At 42.5% G+C, this 19,874-nt stretch overlaps 1 protein-coding gene and 1 pseudogene across 1 annotated transcript in view; both read right to left on the bottom strand.

Annotated features, from left to right (window-relative positions):
- The window catches only part of PITPNM3 (PITPNM family member 3), a 239,243-nt gene that overhangs the window by 12,189 nt on the left and 207,180 nt on the right, over positions 1 to 19,874 (bottom strand). Inside the window, exons 12-15 of the mRNA XM_077836936.1 lie at positions 10,715 to 10,909; positions 8,545 to 8,693; positions 3,118 to 3,234; positions 1,643 to 1,759 (exon numbers count right to left, since the gene is read on the bottom strand). Of these exons, the coding sequence (XP_077693062.1) occupies positions 1,643 to 1,759; positions 3,118 to 3,234; positions 8,545 to 8,693; positions 10,715 to 10,909 (578 nt within the window). The remainder of the gene's footprint in view (positions 1 to 1,642; positions 1,760 to 3,117; positions 3,235 to 8,544; positions 8,694 to 10,714; positions 10,910 to 19,874) is intronic.
- LOC144276747 (small nucleolar RNA U3) lies at positions 1,420 to 1,513 on the bottom strand (annotated as a pseudogene).

Below are 19,874 nucleotides of genomic sequence, written 5' to 3' on the forward strand. Positions count from 1 at the left end.
GACAGCCAGTTGTGACCCTCACATTGAAAACTGCTGCTGTGACCAATTTCCTATCCAAGGCCACATGCAATAATGGCTGTTTCAGGGGACTGGCACTCCAGGCAAGACTTCTTTTGTACTGTAGTAAGATTCTCACTGTGCCGTGAGGAAGTCATAATATGGACTGATTAGGGCTTATGCCCGATCATTAGTCACGGTTGGCTTCTTCAGCTCACTTTCCCCAGTTTAGCATATGTAGTGCAAGGGATTGTACTGCATCAGGTGAAGGAAAAATGAAATCTGCTCAATGGCTACATTCCATGAAACAAAGAAGGAACATGGATTTCCTGGTAGCTGAGGTGTGAGCAGTGAGAGCACAAAGCAAGCTTCCTTTATGTAAACCAGTTATTAAGAGTGATTATTTAAGTGCAGATGGTTTCAAGAGCAAGATGCCTGAGGTTAAGAGTACAAACAGTAGATCGTGCACAGAACCCATTATTTCATTTCTAGCCTGTGATTACATTCAGCTCAGCTGTGTCACAACCCTGCTGGCAATGGCAGGGCTAGGGATGCTATCTGTTGCTTTTCAATAATTCAGCTACCACCACCACCAGCTTCATTTTCCTCTGACAAAACAGTGATATTTATGCCATCGCAGATTGTAAATGAACGCTGATAACTCATTTAAGGAAACAACTGCAAGTCATTCTTTTAAGGCTATTTTCATGGTATTAAACTACACACATCTAGAGGGGACACATTTTTGTTTATACAAGCTGATGGTGTAAGTGTAGCAATGTTGGACCTTGTAATTATTTGTGGTTACAGGCATTTGTTACTAAATAAAACTGTACTGATCATGAAATCTAAATATGACAGAGCCACTGTACTGTTGGGCGACTCTACTGAAGCACAAAAAAATTCACCATTACAGTTTGCAATGAATCTGTGCCCCTCCAATGCTCTGCCCCTCCAGTGCTCATTGCACAATCAGGCCATACACACTAACTGGTATATTGTAGCTTAACGCTTGGCTTTATTAGCTTTAAACACTTCTATTGTATGAGACTTTTAGAACAGCAACGGCCCCAGCTGCGTCACATTACTACTCTGGTGCTTTAAAAATTCATCTTCAGGCTTCCTTGTTTAAGAGAAACAACAACAATGTGAAACCCCCCCGCCCCCGAGTCCCAATTCTTTTATCTGAATGTCTCATCTGGGGTATATCAATTTTTCTTCCATGATTTGCCACTGCTACAGAATGATTTCTTTTAATTCTTGTTTAGTAAGTTAATTCAGTCTCCAGTAGGTGGTGTGATAGTATGGAATGCTTAGTAATCACTTCACCCCTGACGCTCAGCATCAAGCTGCTCAGATGGCCAGGAGCGCATAAGAAAGGTGATCGGTAGAAAAGGTCAGATATCAGGAGGGCTCAATTTTAGCACATTTTTGCCAGCGTGACAGGAGATCAGACACTTTCGGCTACACTTCTCTAGTTACAAACTATAGAAATGATCCCTGAAAGTCAAGTCTACTAAACATAATCCCCATCACTGTGGAGCCATGTATGGTAACACGGACAGTTAAGTGTGTGACTGTGCTCAACTCATGTAACCACTAGCGTTAATTTGGGGGAAATGATCCACAAAAGCTCTAGCTTTACCTTTTCACCCGTTAAAGCGACCATATCCAGGGGGCCATACATAAACCGCCCAACCAGTATCTGAGGACCGTCTTCGGCTGCAATGACATCGTTTGCTCTGTGATTGGCAGTTACGTTCTGAAATGAGAGAAAAAGGTTAGTATTTCCACGTTTTTATGCTTTTGGTAGGCTTTGCATTGGGTTGTTTGTATTATATTAGTGCCTATGCCCCGTCAAGGTCAGAGATTAAGCGGTAGTCTCTGTCCCAAAGAGAGTGATTATAATCTAAATAGATGAGGCAGACAAAGGGTAGGAGGAAGGGAATATTATCCCCATTTTACAGATGAGGAACTGAGGCACCAACAGATGAAGATTGGGATTTTTCAAAAACACATGAATTACTTAGGAGGAGCCCAAGTCGCACTGAAAAAATCAGCGGGACATGTGCTCTTCTTAGGCGACTTAGGGTGGCATTTTTCAAAAGCATCTAAGGAAATTGTTCAAGGTCACACAAGGAGTCTGGCTATCTGTTAGAGCCAAGAACAGAACCCATCTCTCCTGAGTCTCAGTGCAGCAGCTGAATCACTGGGCCACCCTTCCTCTCTAATGTTCTAGTATTGTTTATTAGTATTATAATAGCACCCTGAGGCCTCAGCATGCCGGGTGCTGCACAGATCCAGACAACAATTAAACATTAACACTATTCCCTGGGGTTGAAATTCTGCCCCGACCCTTACAGAGGGCTAGGATAAGGCACATGAACCACGGTAGGCATTTGCCCTTGGAGAGCGGAGAATCAAACCCAGCTGTCACAATTCCCAATTCTCCCGAATCTCACCATTGGACCCCATTGCTCTTATAGTAAGATGATGATGGAGGACTAGAAATCACAGTCCCCATGTTCTCTGATTTAATAGCACAGGGGAGGGATAGTTCCGTGCCTTAGCCACAGAAGAAAGAACCTGAATGTCCTGACTCCTATACTCAACTCTGCCAAGTATGCACTGGTCACTTTACCTTTCTGTTCGCTCATGCTGAAAAGCAGGGCAGATGACCTACCTCACACCTGTGTTAGAGAGCTCTGACTTGGGAATCTCTGTGTTTGAGAATTAAAAAGCTAGACAAGGGCAAAATATTATGTAACCAATATCCACTATTCACCTGAAGATGCTTTCAGTCTACAGATCAACCTATTGTGTTTGGAATAATGTTGCTTTAATTTTAACACCATTTTTCTTGTTCTATAGCACTCAAGTTTTTGTTGCTGAAGCCTCAGGATTCTGTTCTTTTAGTTCTCACTTCTGTACTCTCGCAGTCAGTAGGATATACACACACACTCCCTCCTTCCCCCAAGCGATACTTAATGCTTTTCAATTCTTTACTAATCTGCAGTTATGCAACAATCACAGTTCAGGTGAGGGAACTGCATTCCATTGAAATTGTTGCAAGGAAAGACATAGATCTGTATCTGCTCTGGGATGGTACAGGATACGTACTCTGAGCTTGACGTGTGTCCTCTTGCGTAGCCATTTCTCTCGTGGATTGGAGGGGCTTAGTGTTGCAGGGTCCAAGCTGTCATTTTCCTTGACATTCACATTTTCATACCTCATCACCTGAAATGAGATTAATGTTACAATAAATGATGGGCGGCCACCAGATTCATCGTAGCTATGCTTGGTGCGAGAGGAGGAAGCACGGTGCTGCAACAGTTTAGTTGCATTCCCCAGATCATATGGTAAGAATACGCTAAAGAAATGGGTAATCGGATCAGGAATATTAATGTACCTGCATATAATTCACCTTAAGTGTCAAGCAAGCAGAGGATGTTATTGTATCTGCACAATGCATGTCAGCAGCTTATTGTGTTGTTTTCCATTCCCAATGAAGCAAATTTATTCCTGCTTCAGAGTCAAATCCTCAAAACCCACAAAAGCCAGAGTAAACAGTGGGAGTGTTACATAAGGATTGAGGACAGTTGCATCCTCTTTTCCTGGGCTGTGAAGCCATCCTCAAAGCAGTCGTATGATCGCTCATGGACCATAGTAGCATTTGCTGTGACCTTCCCCTTTCCTTGATGGGCCTGGTGGCCAGCTCCCTGACCTCACTTGCACTGGCTTTCCGCACCTATCCCCCATGCGAGTGGTTCCACGTATTAGGTCCACATGCAGTAGCATAACGACAAAGATGCCAGCACCAATTCAGTCTTGTGGTTGAGCATGCAAAGCTTGATTAAAATACAAGTCTAGCTGCATTCCCATATGATCTAAATGTCAGCCCCCAACAGGGAGCTATTGTGCTCTCTCTGTGGTTCTAAAGGAACAGTCTACAAACTTAAACAAGAGGAGGTTTGTACTCTGACTGGCGACTGATGGACCATGGATAGCGTGAGGTTACTTCAGTGTAAATGAGCAACCGACTCACCAAGCGTAAACCTTCAGTTCAGCCTCCTCCACGAGCTAATCTGAAATGGCTGCCGTTGCCTATTTCAGCCTCTCTATGAATATCATTAACACTCCTTCAACTTGGTGTCCAAGATTCCCTCTTGATGGGCATTTAATAAAGAGGAGCCAAACCCAGACCGTTTTAAGCCAATCTGACGTCCCTAGCCTGGTTCACACTGAAATGGAAAAGTGCCTGTTGATACTGAGACGTCCCAGCTGCCTCAAATAGATGGGTGCCCAACTTGCTTAGGCAGTTTTGAAAACCTCAGCCTTGCTTTTGCTTTAAATATATATTTACATGCAAGTTAGTAAGACCCACAGACCTGCCAGTGCAGCCCCTGCTGTCTCAAAGAAATGTCCTCTTAATAAAAGCCTGCTATATACAGCCCCATGACTTTCAACTGGAATTAGGGTGCCTAACACATTTACAAAAGCACCAAAGCAGGTTAGGTGCCTATCTGCAACTTTACGCACCTAAATACCAGTGTAAATCTGCCCTTAAGTGACTTGTTTAAAATCACACAGGACATCTGTGACAGGAACAGGAATTAGACCTAGGTCTCCGAGACTCCAATTCAGTGTTACCACAAAGCCAGCATTCCAATCCAGGCTAAGCAGCTATTTATTTGTAATGCTGTGTTTCTGAGACAGTTGTTCCAATGGCTTGGTTCCTTGCCTGTGTCAAAGTACATCAACACTCTCAGCAGGATCACCTGAAAAACCATCTATCGTTATTGGAACAACTGACTAACCAATTAATTGTCCACTGTTTTTTTACTTCACCTGCTTCACGGACAGAGGGGTTATTTTGAGAAGTGACAGGAACAGCACTGGAGAGACAAGGTGGGTGAGGTAATATCTTTTATTGGACCAACTTCTGCTGATGAGAGAGAAGCTTTCGAGCTCACACAGAGCTCTTCTTCAGGAATGGTACTGATCAACTTTGCTATCTGCCTCTCAGGATAGGGCTTTAATGGAACCATTGAAGAGCATTCAGTCTTGATATTTATAAAATATAATGTGTTGTGAGCAGAGAGAAGGGCATTGCAAAGGTGGGGTCAGAGGATGAGGGATGTTTCTCCTTTAATATTTAGAGGCATGAGAGGAAGGAAAATCTTTTCATAGAAAATGACATGGCAACATTCAGTCCCACAATGATTTTCTCCAGATAAAGACAGCCAAGTCTTGCTGACTTTCCCCACATGGATATGCCTACTGGTGTTCCAGGGACTACTTGTATGAGTCAAGACAGGCCTGATTTGGCTTGGGAAGCCTTTCACCTGAAGTTTACATATGTGCTATTTGTTGTCTTAACTTGCAAAAAATCTTATGGGGAAAACGAACAGGAAAACCAAATTTGCTAATGGAAAGATAAATACATTTCTAAAGCAAAGTACAAGCAGACCTAGGTAACCCATGATTGGCTTTACTCTATGCAAGTGACTGTCTAACAGGTATAGAGGACTCTGGGGTTTTAGTTTAGACAGGTATTTATTCACTAGCACAAATCCCATTCACCATGGGTAAGTTATGAACACTGGATCTAAGCTCCTGATCTTAAGCGCAAAGGGTGATGGATGGTTTTGTGAGTGACCTAGTTTCAAGCCATGGCCTGTAGTAAAATCCACAGATGCAGACTGACCTCTGAGGAGTGGAGATTGGATAGAACTGCCCAGCTGGCTTTCAGCCCTTTTCTCTGGCTAACTCGCATCACTGTCCACCCAGCACTGGGGTCTGTTGCCTCTCCAGGCAGCAGGATGGGCAGGAGGGAGGGTCCGCCATTGAGACTCTATTCTCAGGAGCTGTGGATAGCACACATGCTGCCTGGTAGGTCAGACTAGGGAGACTCAGCTGGCTGAGGAGACTCCAGTGACACCAGCTTGGAGCAGGAAAAGAAGGGAGATAGCCTGTGGAGTTAAGAACAGGAGTACCTGTGGCACCTTAGAGACTAACAAATTTATTAGAGCATAAGCTTTCGTGGGCTACAGCCCACTTCATTGGATGCATAGAATGGAACATATAGTAAGAAGATATATATATACATACAGAGAAGGTGGAAGTTGCCATACAAACTGTAAGAGGCTAATTAATTAAGATGAGCTATTATCAGCAGGAGAAAAAAAAACTTTTGTAGTGATAATCATGATGGCCCATTTAGACAGTTGACAAGGTGTGGGGGTACTTAACATGGGGAAATAGATTCAACATGTGTAATGACCCAGCCACTCCCAGTCTCTAGTCAAACCCAAGTAATGGTATCTAGTTTGTATATTAATTCAAGATCTGCAGTTTCTCCTTGGAGTCTGTTTTTGAAGCTTTTCTGTTGCAGAATTGCCACCCTTAAGTCTTTTACTGAGTGGTCAGAGAGGTTGAAGTGTTCTCTTACCAGTTTTTGAATGTTATGATTCCTGATGTCAGATTTGTGTCCATTTATTCTTTTGCATAGAGACTGTCCGGTTTGGCCAATGTACATGGCAGAGGGGCACTGCTGGCACATATCACATTGGTAGATGTGCAGGTGAACGAGCCTCTGATAGCATGGCTGATGTGATTAGGTCCTATGATGGTGTCACTTGAATAGATATGTGGACAGAGATGGCATCGGGCTTTGTTGCAAGGACAGGTTCCTGGGTTAGTGTTTTTGTTGTGTGGTTGGTGGAGAGTATTTGCTACAGGTTGGGGGGCTGTCTGTAACCGAGGACTGGTCTGTCTCCCAAGATCTGTGAGAGTGAGGGATCATTTTTCAGGATAGGTTGTAGATCTTTGATGATGCGTTGGAAAGGTTTTCGTTGGGGGCTGAAGGTGATGGCTAGTGGTGTTCTGTTATTTTCTTTGTTGGGCCTGTCCTGAAGTAGGTGACTTCTGGGTACTCTTCTGGCTCTGGTGGGTATTGTAGTTTTAAGAATGCTTGGTAGAGATCTTGTAGATGTTTGTCTCTGTCTGAGGGATTGGAGCAAATGCGGTTGTATTTTAGAGCTTGGCTGTAGACAATGGATCGTGTGGTGTGTCCTGGATGGAAGCTGGAGGCATGTAGGTCAGTATAGCGGTCAGTAGGTTTCCAGTATAGGGTGGGGATCCAGAGAGCTGAGAAGGTAGGTCAGCCAGGGAGCTGCTGGTAGTCCACTAGGTGGGGAGCTGGGCAGTCCAGCGAGCCAGATGGGCTGGCAGGAAACCAGACAGGCAGACTCTGCGTAACGTCGACAGACCCCGGTTGTCGGCAAGCGGGATCAAACCTGGGACCTCTGGAGCTATATGCGTGAGCCTCAACTGCATGGGCTAAAAGCCATATGCCCGTTAGCTAAGGCTGTAGAGCAAACTCATTAATATCTCTAAGTGGTCTCATTGCCACTAAATGAGACAGAACACCACAGCCAGGACTGTGTGTGTTACATCTGCATTAGCTGAATTGACACAGCCCCATGGAACATTTTGGTTCCATCAAATCAGCATTTTTCAGATGCAGTACTCCTCCATCAGAAAAATTTTGACCAGCTCTTGTATTTATACTGTGCTAATCACCATGCAAAGAGCCCCTACTCCTCATTTACACTCCTTAGAAAATCCTCTCCTGGGTAAACTGAAGTCAAATTATTCTTGTCAAATAAAGGTGAAACACACACATACTAATCATGGGATCAGACTAATGTCTTGCTCACTCACAGCCTATTTTATCAGGAGTCAAATGTCAGACTCCTCCATGCCCTCCATATAAACACAGTATCCAATTAGACCAACCTATTTCATCCAAAGTACATCAGCGCTGCCTGATATCAACAGCCTATTCTGTTACCAAAGATTAGCGATTACAGTGCCATTTTGACTATGCAGAGACACATCTGATCCAAAAATACAACCTTGATTAAAGCCCAGTAACTTGCACATTACATTATTATTTTTATCCTATGTACTTATTTTTAGATGCCAGCTTATGAGAATTCATCTCTTCTTCATTTAATATAGTGCTTTTCATCAAAGAGATTTGTAGATAACTATTCAACTCTCTCAGCCGCTTGTTTTGTATTATTTCCCCTCCTCATTTGTTGGGCGGTACCCTAGGAAAGCCAAGCAGAAAGGGCAAATGCCTTCTCAAAGATCAAGGAGGATATGACAAAACTGAGACTGTAACCCACATCTTCTCACTTCCAATCCTGTGCTCTAGCTATGAAAGCATCCTTCTCTTACCGTATATAACAAACGTACCTCACTGGACTCTAAAGAGGTGACCTCCACCTGAGTTAATAGCAAAACTGAAAACAAAACAGAACAAATGTGAGATGCCGCTGGGAACAGTGGCAGAGGAGGGACTGGAAAGCAGATATTCATGACTCCCGGCCAAGTGCCTAGACACTGTTTCTCGGAAAGGATGAATAACTTTTCACCAAACTAAAGTTGCTGTATAGCTTAACATTCAAAAGGGTCTGATACAGATTATTACTGATTCATACTGAATTTTCCTTTAGAGAGAGATCAAGATAAAATTACCTGTCTTAAAATGAATGCCACGACGTCAGTTGATTCCCAGTAGCTGGCGTGGAAGAGATGTGGCAAGGCCACTGTTGGGAATGCAGTTAGAACATCAGGACAGTACAGGGAATAATCTATTCGCTTTGTTCCCCACCATTTGGCAGTAACTGCAAATAACAAACAAGCAGTATGGCACCATGTTTCTAACAGATACCCTGTTAATAAACTCTATCTTTTTGGTTTAGGCAACTTGGTTAAAAAGATTCTCCCAAAATTTTGGTTCCTGTAAAAGACATTATAAAGCCTAACGTTAATTGTAATGCTTTCATGAACCAAAAACAGTCTATCATTTGGTTTCAAACAATTGCTCGAGTGTTTTCAATGCAAATTGTACGGTTAATACTATGCTGCTTGGGGCAGGGAGCATCTTCACAGCTCCCAGCATGATGGGACCTTGATTCTAACTGAGGCCTTTGCATGCTACCATCACATAAATGATGATAAATTATAATATCTTAACACCATAAAATTAAACTAGTCAGTTTCATTGTGTATCACTTTATATTAAGAATTCACTTACAAATAGCTCTTAAAGCTCTCTGAACAACAGATGTTCTCAAAAAGGGTAAATTAATCAATTATAGATTAGTTTTGTCCAACAGGCCAATAGGTTGCTTATAACCAGTGGTGAGCTGGAGCCGGTTCGCACCGGTTCGCTGGAACCAGTTGTTAAATTTAGAAGCCCTTTTAGAACCGGTTGTCCCGGTTCTAAAAGGGCTTCTAAATTTAACAACCGGCCAAAAGTGGCACCTTAGGCGCCAACTCCGTGGGTGTTCCGGGGCTGGAGCACCCACAGGGAAAATTTGGTAGGTGCAGAGCACTCACCGTCAGCTTCCCACCCCGCACCTAGCCCCAGGTCACCTCTGCTCCGCCTCCTCCCCTGAACGCACCACCCAGCTCTGCTTCTCCACCCCCACGGTTTCCTGCGAATCAGCTGTTAGTGCGGGAAGCCTGGGAGGGCTGAAAAGCAGGCGGCGGCTTCACACTCAGGCCCAGGGAGGCAGAGGTGAGCTGGGGGGGGGCGTGAGGAGGGCCGCCCGCGCCGCAGCAGGTAAACCGGGGGGGGGGGGACGACGACAGGGGAATCAACTCCCACACTAACAGCTGATTTGTGGGAAGCTGGGGGGGTGGAGAAGCAGAGGGGGGCGGCGCATTCAGGGAAGGAGGTGGAGCGGAGGTGAGCTGGGGGCAGGGAGCTGCCGAGCACCCACCAAATTTTCCCCGTGGGTGCTCCAGCCCCGGAGCACCCAGGGAGTCAGTGCCTAAGGTGCCACTTTTGATGTGATCAGTGGGCTCCCCCCTGCTTCCCCCCAGCTATGCTACCCCGCCCCAGGAGCCAGAGGGACCTGCCGGATGCTTCTTGGGAGCTGCCCCAGGTAAGCGCCGCTGGGACTCCCCACCTCGCCCCCCAGCAGATCCCTCTGGCTCTTAGGGGCGGGGTGGTCACCCACTACAGTGGCCCATGAGACCCTCCTGCCCGGTTCTGGGGAGCACTCAGGGGACAGGGGAGTGGGGTGGATGGGGCAGGGGTCCCGGGGGGCGGGACGTCAAGGAATGCGGGGGGATTGGATGGGGCAGGACTCCCAGGGGACAGGGGTGGGTCACGACCCCCTCGTGGGGTGAGGAGGGAACCGGTTGTTAAGATTTTGGCAGCTCATCGCTGCTTATAACTATCTACAGCACTTGAAGACACAGGACTTTTGTACATTCTTTGTAAATAAACAAAACTGTATCAAAGAAACACCTATCACCAAATTCTACTCCCAAATGGGACACCCACAGGGACCTGAACTTTGACTAGTTGCTTGGGTCAAAAAAGGGGCAACAGTAGTCATGACTGGAACATGCTCATAATACCTGTTAAAATTTACTCCTTATAAATGACTTAATAAAAAGCATGACCCTAATTTTATTACCTTATCTGAACAAAATGCAAAAAAAAACCCAACGATATAAATGGAGGACACTAACCTGGGTTAATTAAAATTCTAGCTGCTTAAGCTCTTAAAAGCACTACTAGTATTCCTGGAAAGGGAAGATTTCCTTTTCAAAATAAACCTCCATAGGCCTGAGGCAAATGGAAGGATTGACACTGTATCAGAAATAAACATCCCAAAGCCTCACTCACTATTGGAGATGTTTGTTGATGGCAAGCTCTCTGTCGACCCAGAGGTTTCACTGTTCATGCTGACCAAGCTTGTCCTCCTTGTCCTTCCTTGTGACTGACTCAGCATGTCTGGAGATTCTGGAGTCTCTGGAGAGGAGGGTATGACCCTGGAGATGTTCTCAAGAAGCAGGGCGCTCTGGTTGTGGAGTGTGTCAGCTGCATATTTGAAACATGAAAATCAAAGAGAAGAGCATGGTTTTCTAACAATTTCACTGAGGACAGTGGGAGTTTGCCTGAATAAAGATTATGCGTGAGGTTCACTCTGGAGACAGCCAGAGCCAGAGCCAGTGCCAGCTAAGGAGCCTATATGAAGGAAGCTACCAACTCCCATGGAAATTCTATGAGAATTGGTTGTCTTAGGCCTAGATTTTCAAAAGTGACTAAGTGATTTTGGGTGCTGCAATTTTTATGACCAGCTACGTCTTAAAGAGGCCTGATTTTCAGACAGTGGGTGCTTAGCTTTTAGAAAATCTGCCTTCTCTAAGGCAGGGGTTTCCCAAGCTTTTTCCTTCTGAGCCCTCCCCTCCGCACCAACAAGCTGTAAAAATTCCAGGGCCCACCTGTTCCCCAACAACTGTTTTTCAGTAGATGAAAACCCAGGGCTGGCATTAGAAGGTAGCAAGCAGAGCAATTGCCCAGGGCCCCCTGCCACAGAGGGCCCCACGAAGCTAAGTTGCTCAGGCTTCAGCTTCAGCCCCAGGCAGTGGGGCTTGGGATTCGGCTTTTTGCCCTCGGCTGTAGTGAGTTTAACGCCGGCCCTGCTCTCTGGTTTATTTTTGCTGGACTCCCTGAAACCTGCTCACAGCCCCTCAGGGACCCTGGACCTCTGGGTGAGAACCATTTCTTTCAGGTATCTCAGACTGGGCACCAAAAATTGAGGCATCCAAAAACCACTAGTCAGATCTGAATGTCTTGGCTTAATTCCCTTAGGCTCCTTTTGCAAAACCTTGCCTAATTCCTTAAAATAAGACTGAAGTGAGTCATATGGTGCATAGGCCTCAGGCTGGCCCATTCCACAGGGGTGAATTTCACCCTGTTAGATATGGCACATAGTTAATCAATCAGTGTAAGTGTTACATGCCACTTACACAATAGTACATTATTATTATTTGCATTGCTATACATGATTCCCTGTAGTTCAGGAAGATAGTAACATTCTCACACTCAGTGGATTTTGGGTTTCCTTCCCCACCCGTTTTCCACTCCAATTTTAGATTTAAAGTTTATTAAATCACAAAGACGCCTTTTTCCAATGGAAAAAATGAAACCCTTGTTATTAAATTAATGGAATCCTGATAGTCATTCATTGACTGTGAAAGATTCATGTGAGCATCTTTCTTAGAGATTGAATTTTCTGACTCATCTCATATGCTCCAACTTATTGCATTAACGTCCATTAGGTTTGCCCAAATCCTGCCTGCTTTTCCACCAAAAATAAATTATTGCAAATAAAAGGAAGTGCGACTGAAGTAAACAGGTTTAAGGAATCCTCTCTGGGTCCAATAAAAGATCATGAGCAAGGGGTTTTACTGCTGACCTATTCCAACTGAGAAGTAGATGAAGTTACATTTGCAGCCTATACAATAATACTAAAATGTCTGATGCCAAAATCGTTACCCTTAAATAAAAGAAGAAACAGGTTTCTTTCTATATATCTCACTACTTTAATTGCTCTGTTTGATTGCTGTATAGTGTGCATCCTAATAGTCCCAGTTGGGAAGCTAAATACATAATAGCCAAAATGTGGTGAAATCTATTAGACATCTGCCTCCCCAATTTGTACAAGTCTGTGCATACAGACAAGTTTTTCCGCAAATTATTACAGGACTAAATATGGACAGCAAAATAGGACTGCTTTGAAAATGACGACATATGTTAGCTTTCCGGGCCCTACTGAAGTCAATGGGAGTTTCACCCTCAGATTATCTAGGCAGTACCAATACGTGGAAGATCAAGGTGTAGGAGACTGACATTATTCCTGTGATGTTGATTTCTTTATTCCCCCTGATACTATCAAACCAATTCTGTAACGGTGTGACGGTGATGCTTTAGAGAGAGTGGACTGTAGGCATGTCTTCTACATACCGAATTCTTGCTTCTTTGTAACTCCTGTAAAAGGACTGACCAACTACCAATGGACAGTTTGCAGAACAGCCGAGTATGGTTAATGTGTATTTATTTAATAAAATAGACCAACTTCCTCCCCCACCATCCCTACCCCACAAATATGAAATATAAAAAAATAAACCAACTCTGATGGTGCATCTCCCCCATCCTTCATATGCTGATTGTCTTCTTAGATTGTAAGCTGTTTGGGGCAGATAACATTTTTCCCTCTATGTGGGCAGTGCTTAATATTGTGGACATTAGCAGAATACAAATAAGTGATAACAGTCACACTTTAAATTAAGAATACATTTATAAGTAGCTTATAAAGACAAAATTTATGAAAACATCTACTAATCATGTGTCAAGGATAGTTAAGTCCAACAAGTCAATAGATTGCTTATCACAATGGCTTATAACCTTGTACAACACCTTCTAGTGATGTTCTTGTAACCATCTATAACACATACTACCCAGGTCTGTAGCATGTGCATAACATTTATCAACCATTTATAAATGTGCCATTAATATAAAGCGTGACCAATAACACTTTCTTTAAAGTGGCTTGTCCATCTTGAATTCACATATGAAGGGCAGGCATCTTAAGGTGTTTACAGTACCAGTTGCAAAGTATTAAAGCACAACTGGTAATCAGTTGGATGGGATGTACGGTAAGGGAGGAACACTGATCAAGAGCAGACAAGGTGGGCAGAACCTGCCTTGTTTTTCAATGGATATCACAAAACCCCTAGTGATATTGGCAAGAGTAGAAAAATGGGACTCGATCCAGAGAACAGAGCAATAGAAGCAGAATGGTCTATTGCAGAGGTTCTCAACCTATTTACCATTGCGGGCCGCATATGTGTTACGTGGGCTGTATCCATGCAATATATACACTATCTGTATGGCTGCAGCTTTGTGCTGATTGGGTCGCAAATGTGCCCCCGGGCTGCGGGTTGAGAACCACTGATCTATTGCAAAAGGGAACTTGACAGGGATTCAGGAGACCCGAGTTTTGTTCCTGTCTCTGACATGTTGTGACACCTTGGGCACGTTACTTCTCCTCCCACTCTGTCTTGTCTATTCAGATTTTCTTTTACCATGTGTTTGTAGAGTCTCTAGCACGGTGGGGCCCTAATCTCATTATTGTCATAGAAATAACACTGATGTGCTGGGTTTGCCTTCCCACATCCGGGTGTCACCACCTTCCATTGCACTGAACAGCACAACTATTTCATCACATCACAGTCACACAGAGGGGAGCGCAATGGGGCCTGCCCATGCAGTCATGATAAGTCCCAGTTTTTAAGGCCATAATAAAACCTCCCTGTAAAAAAAAAAATGCATCTGAAACTTAAATTTTTTGTACATTATTGGAACTGCTAAAACTTGACAGAAACACGGCGTAATGGGTTTCCTGTGAACACACACTGAAGCCATTTGAGAGAGCCTGGCTTATTTTGATTTCAGCCCGAACATCTCAACTGGAAGAGACAGCAACTGAACCCTATTACAATTGAGCCAGGGAAAGCAATTAAAGTCTAGCGCCAGATAATGGAAGATGAGATTTGGAGAGAATATGCTGAATTGTGGTTTCCATGGGAACACACAGTGTTTTGAGTTTCCTCAAACCACTCTGAAAACCTTCTTACAAAAGAATCCTGCTAAAGCAGAAGAGCAGGACAATCTGTGTGTGGCTAAGGGAAGGCTAGAGAATGCTAAAAGATGAATAACTTTCTTGCTGTTACTGTCCCAGTAAGCCATCCTGGTGAACTGGCTATAAAGTGTGACTTCTAACAGAATGCCTCTATAAAAGGATCTCACAAGAAAACTACAAACATTACTTTATGCAGCGTAGCTGTAGCTGTGTTGGTCCCAGGACATTAGAGAAACAAGATGGATGAGATAATATCTTTACCACATAGGCACTTTAGGTGCCTAAGTCCAACAAAGTCCCTTTTTGGATCTAGCTGTAGACCTTTTAGGATAATAGTTGGATTTCGATAGGGATAGGAAGGCTTACTAGGCTTGATCTATCCACCTACACTTGGACGTAGTCCACTGGTGGAGGATATAGCAGATATCAGGGTAGATTTGATTTAATCATGGTTTTCTACATAAAAGTGTATTCTTGTTGGTTGTTATAACCTTAATACATATTCTTCATAGGTAGAGGAACTTCATTAAAATATTCCCAGACTGGGTCTCTCTTATGGCCTGCTGCCATTATAGGTTTTCCCTTCTCATGAGAGAATGGTATGGTAGATCTCAGATCAATGAAGGCTACACTCAGAAAGACCTTCAGACTTCTGGAATATGCTGTCCAAACAGTTTCACTTTTGTTTCTACCACCTGTCCCTCCCTTCTACATTTATCTCCAGACTTCTTCTCCATGTCCAAATCTATTCCGCCCCCAACAATCTTCTACTCATTGAACTTTTTGAAACTTTGCACTTTTAGAGAGAGGTAAGGGATTGACTCTGTGTACAGAAACATGCAGAGGGACAATAGGGTTGAGGTCTGCTATTTCTCACTTCTATATATTATTTATTTAAAAACATTTTTGCTGTTAACTAGCATATTATCTCTGGAAACACAAATCCACAGTCTGAGAACTGCAAAACTAAGCATCTCTGATGGTATCTTCTAGACTGAGCACTGAGTCCCATTGGGTAGAAAGAAAGATTAACCTAAATAATCTATACAGAAGCCCCTGGAACCCCATAAAATTGGGTCCCTAATCCATGAACTATTGGAACTCATTTACAAAACTTTTCTTAAACATTACATAAATATATTGTCTCATACCATAGAATTAGAATTTGTAATCCCTACTCCATGATGAGATATCTTTGAGCTATAATGTATCTTAATTAAAACGATCTTTAGATAGGTTTTTTCCTTAAAACGCATTTTATCAAAAAAATCTGATTTAAAAAAAAATCCGATTTCTTTGTTTTTTTTAAATCATTGATTTTTATCCACCCTAGCAGATATTAAACTGATTCTACATTTATTCTCCTACCTTTTTATATATCATGAATCTCATGTTTCCCTACCATTGTCCCATACATTTCAAGTATCTCCATTCCTTTTCTTACTGAAATTTCTCTTGATAAATCAACAGCCTAACAAGGTAATCACATCTACATTAGCAACTGTATTGGTAGTTGCAGTCAGGTGAGTAATCATCAAGAAAAAGAATAGTTCTCAAGGCTAGCCAAGTCCCTGTGACGGTCAAAAATTCATCTGACAAAGGTCAGTCTTGATCACAATTAAATGCAAGGAGACAACTTTGCTTTACTGAAACTCTTAACATAGAATCATAGAATAGAATATCAGGGTGGGAAGGGACCTCAGGAGGACCCCTCAAAGCAGGACCAATCCCCAATTTCTGCCCCAGATCCCTAAATGGCCCCCTCAAGGATTGAACTCACAACCCTGGGTTTAGCAGGCCAATGCTCAAACCACTGAGCTATCCCTCCCCCAGTCTCTCCATGTATCCCAGTAGGGACCAGGTCATTAAAACATGTTCTTTGCATGCTGTTTGTGAAACCATGGTGGCTCACTGGAATAATAACAGACACTAGGAACAGATCAATGCGGGCAGAGATTTGATATGCACATAAGTGATGCCATAAATTAACATTGTAAAATGAATTGAATGACCCTTTGAGTGGACTTAGAGATGGATGCTGTTGCCTACTGAAGAGAACGGGAGATCATCTGCATAAACCTGGACCACTTTTCCTTTCATGTTATCTTAATCTAAATGGAAAAAATAAATCAAATCAATAGGTCTGAAAGCTTCAAGCTAAATTCTACACACAGTGCAGTGGGCATTAAGTCTTTATAGTCATCCAGTTAGGAAGAATTGGAAGGTAGCTATAGTAAACTCAGTTTTCACCATGTTCTCCAGCTTGATTTAGCTACATCCTTCCTGTGAGTCACATCATGAAGTTCCTTTTCTGGTCACTTCAACTGGGTTTCCAGATTCATTACCTTTTCACATAAAGGCACCAGTTAAGAATGCTAAGCCCACCTACAATAGAACCATTCTCATTTTTAACTATGTTCCAACTCTTCTGAAACAGAGGATCTGAAGAAGAGTCTCTTTTCTAATAGGACAGGTTTCAGAGTAGCAGCCGTGTTAGTCTGTATTCGCAAAAAGAAAAGTACTTGTGGCACCTTAGAGAACTAACAAATAATTTATTATTCTCTAAGGTGCCACAAGTACTCCTTTTCTTTTTTCTAATATGAAGGGTTATCAGGAAAGGAAGTTTTGGACAGCAGTATAAACATCATGAAATGCATGGGATTAGGCTTTTCCATAAGGGCCTTGAAATCTTTCAGTTTTAAGACTTGCACTTTACATAAAGGATATTGCAAGCTGGTCTGCCACAGGAAGAAAAATCCATGTAATCAACAGAACGAATCCCATCTTCATATAGCACCTTTCATTCCAAAAGATGATGCCAAAGCACTTTTATTTTGTTTAAATTAAATGAGAGGATTTCATTTCATTACAGCTCACTTTGGGGTAAAACATGGCAACAACTTAAGTCTACCTAGATTTAAAGCCAGGAGTTTAAGTTGGCGTTTCCAATTATTCTGGGATTAATGCAAAAAGTTCCATGGAATCTGTTATAATCACCAGAGTTCAGAGACTCTGTTTTACAACTCATGCAACAGGCAGCACCTCCAGCTGCACACTGGCCTTGTAAGAACGTTCTGGGATGTGGGGTCAAGATGACTTTAAAAAAATTCTGAGGCACACAGAGAACGATCTGGAAAAAAGGGGGTAAACGCTGAGGTGGCAAAATGTGCAGATGGTACAAAACTACTCGAGATCGTTAAGGCCCAGGCAGACTGCGAAGAGCTACAAAAGGATCTCACAAAACTGGGTGACTGGGCAATTGAGTGGCAGATGAAATTCAATGTTGATAAATCAAAAGTAATGCACATTGGAAAACATAATCCCAACTATACATATAAAATGATGGGGTCTAAATTAGCTGTTCCCACTCAAGAAAAAGATCTTGGAGTCATTGTGGATAGTTCTCTGAAAACATCCACTCCATGTGCAGCGGCAGTCAAAAAAGCAAACAGAATGTTGGGAATCCTTAAGAAAGGGATTGAAAATACGATAGAAAATATCATATTGCCTCTATATAAATCCATGTACGCCCACACCTTGAATTCTGTGTGCAGATGGATCGCCCCATCTCAAAAAAGCTATATTGGACTTGGAAAAGGTTCAGAAAAGAGCAACGAAAATGATTGGGGTATGGAACGGCTTCCGTATGAGGAGAGATTAATAAGGCTGGGACTTTTCAGCTTGGAAAAGAGATGACTAAGGGAGGATATGATTGAGGTCTATAAAATCATGACTGGTGTGAAGAAAGTGTTATTTACTCCTCATAACACAAAAAATAGGGGTCACCAAATGAAATTAATAGGCAGGAGGTTTAAAACAAACAAAAGGAAGTATTTTTTTACACAACGTGCAGTATACCTGTGGAATTCCTTGCCTGAAGATGTTGTGAAGGCCAAGGCTATAACAGGGTTCAAAAAAGAAATAGATAAGTTCATGGAGGATAGGTCCATCAATGGCTATTAGCCAGAATGGGCAGGGATGATGTCCCTAGCCTCTGTTTGCCAGAAGCTGGGAATGGGCGACAGGGGATGGATCACTTGATGATCACCTATTCTGTTCATTCCCTCTGGGGCACCTGGCATTGGCAACTGTCAGAAGACAGGATACTGGGCTAGGCGGACCTTTGGTCTAACCCAGTATGGCCATTCTTATGTCCTTAGAGAAGCATGATGGGATATATGATTTCATGCTGTTTGGGGGATATATGTTCCCTAGCTTTGGGATTGCCAATGATTGTCTAAGTACAGAGCAGAACCATGGAAGGACGATCTACTATAGAGAAATTAATTTCTACGTGCAAAGTATTTTGGAATCTGTTTTTTGTTTTAAACACTTTGACCAGCTCTATACCTGACCTTTGCTATCTTATTTCCATCTGACCAGCATAGTTAGGGGGTTGAATAAAAATACACAATAGAGTCATGGTGGATGGACCTCAATTATTAGTCTTGTTCCAAGTGGTAAAATTATTCCATTTGGTTTCTTGTTATAATTCCTTTATCCCTGACTACACTTATGTAGGCATCATTTAACTGTAATGAAAAACATGGCCCAGTTTGACCTTGTTGGGGAAAAGAAATCTATAATTTCAAATGAAAAAACCCTGTCATGGTTTAACTGTGTTTCTCCATGAAATTACTGAAAATGGACATTAAGCAGTTTGTCAAAGCTACATATTAAGTAATGTTAAGAGAATCAGTATTTTAGCTACTATAAAAAGGTTGACATTAAATCAGTAACACTTGACTGATACTAGATTTAAGCATTAACCTCTGTGTTATCCATTTAAGTCATTGTGTACATTAAATAACTAATAATGGATAAATGGTAGTGCCCTGTATTAGTACTGTTATTTTGGGTTAATAGATGGAATTCAGTTCATCTGAAGTTCTGTTAAACATATGATTGTTTTCATTGTGAAATGGCATAATTTCAGATTTGCTGTAACTTCTTAAACATGAAGTTAATCAGCATCAAATCTACCACAGTTTATTTACACGTTGGGCCCAGCACATGGTTTAGCAAACAAGACTGATGTTGGATTTATAGCTATGTTACTGAATGAGGAAAACAGGTTTGCACTGATTTGTGTTCTCATGAATCCAACAGATACAAAACTCTGCCATTTCACTCCTTTACCTTCCAAGCTCTGAGTCGCAAATGGCTTTTGAAATATCCTGCTGAGGCTTGAATTTATGTCTGGGGATTTGTAACCAAAAAAAAAAAAAAAGAGAGAGAATAAATTGTGGGCAATTAATAGAGTTTTTGCACCATGTTATCAGTTAGAATGCTTCATCTCTGTGTGACTTTTTCCAACCTTATTTTCCATATAAAATTTTCACAAAGTAAAATATGGCA

The sequence above is a fragment of the Eretmochelys imbricata genome, chromosome 17 (genome assembly GCF_965152235.1).
Source record: "Eretmochelys imbricata isolate rEreImb1 chromosome 17, rEreImb1.hap1, whole genome shotgun sequence".
NCBI classification, from domain to species: domain Eukaryota; kingdom Metazoa; phylum Chordata; order Testudines; family Cheloniidae; genus Eretmochelys; species Eretmochelys imbricata.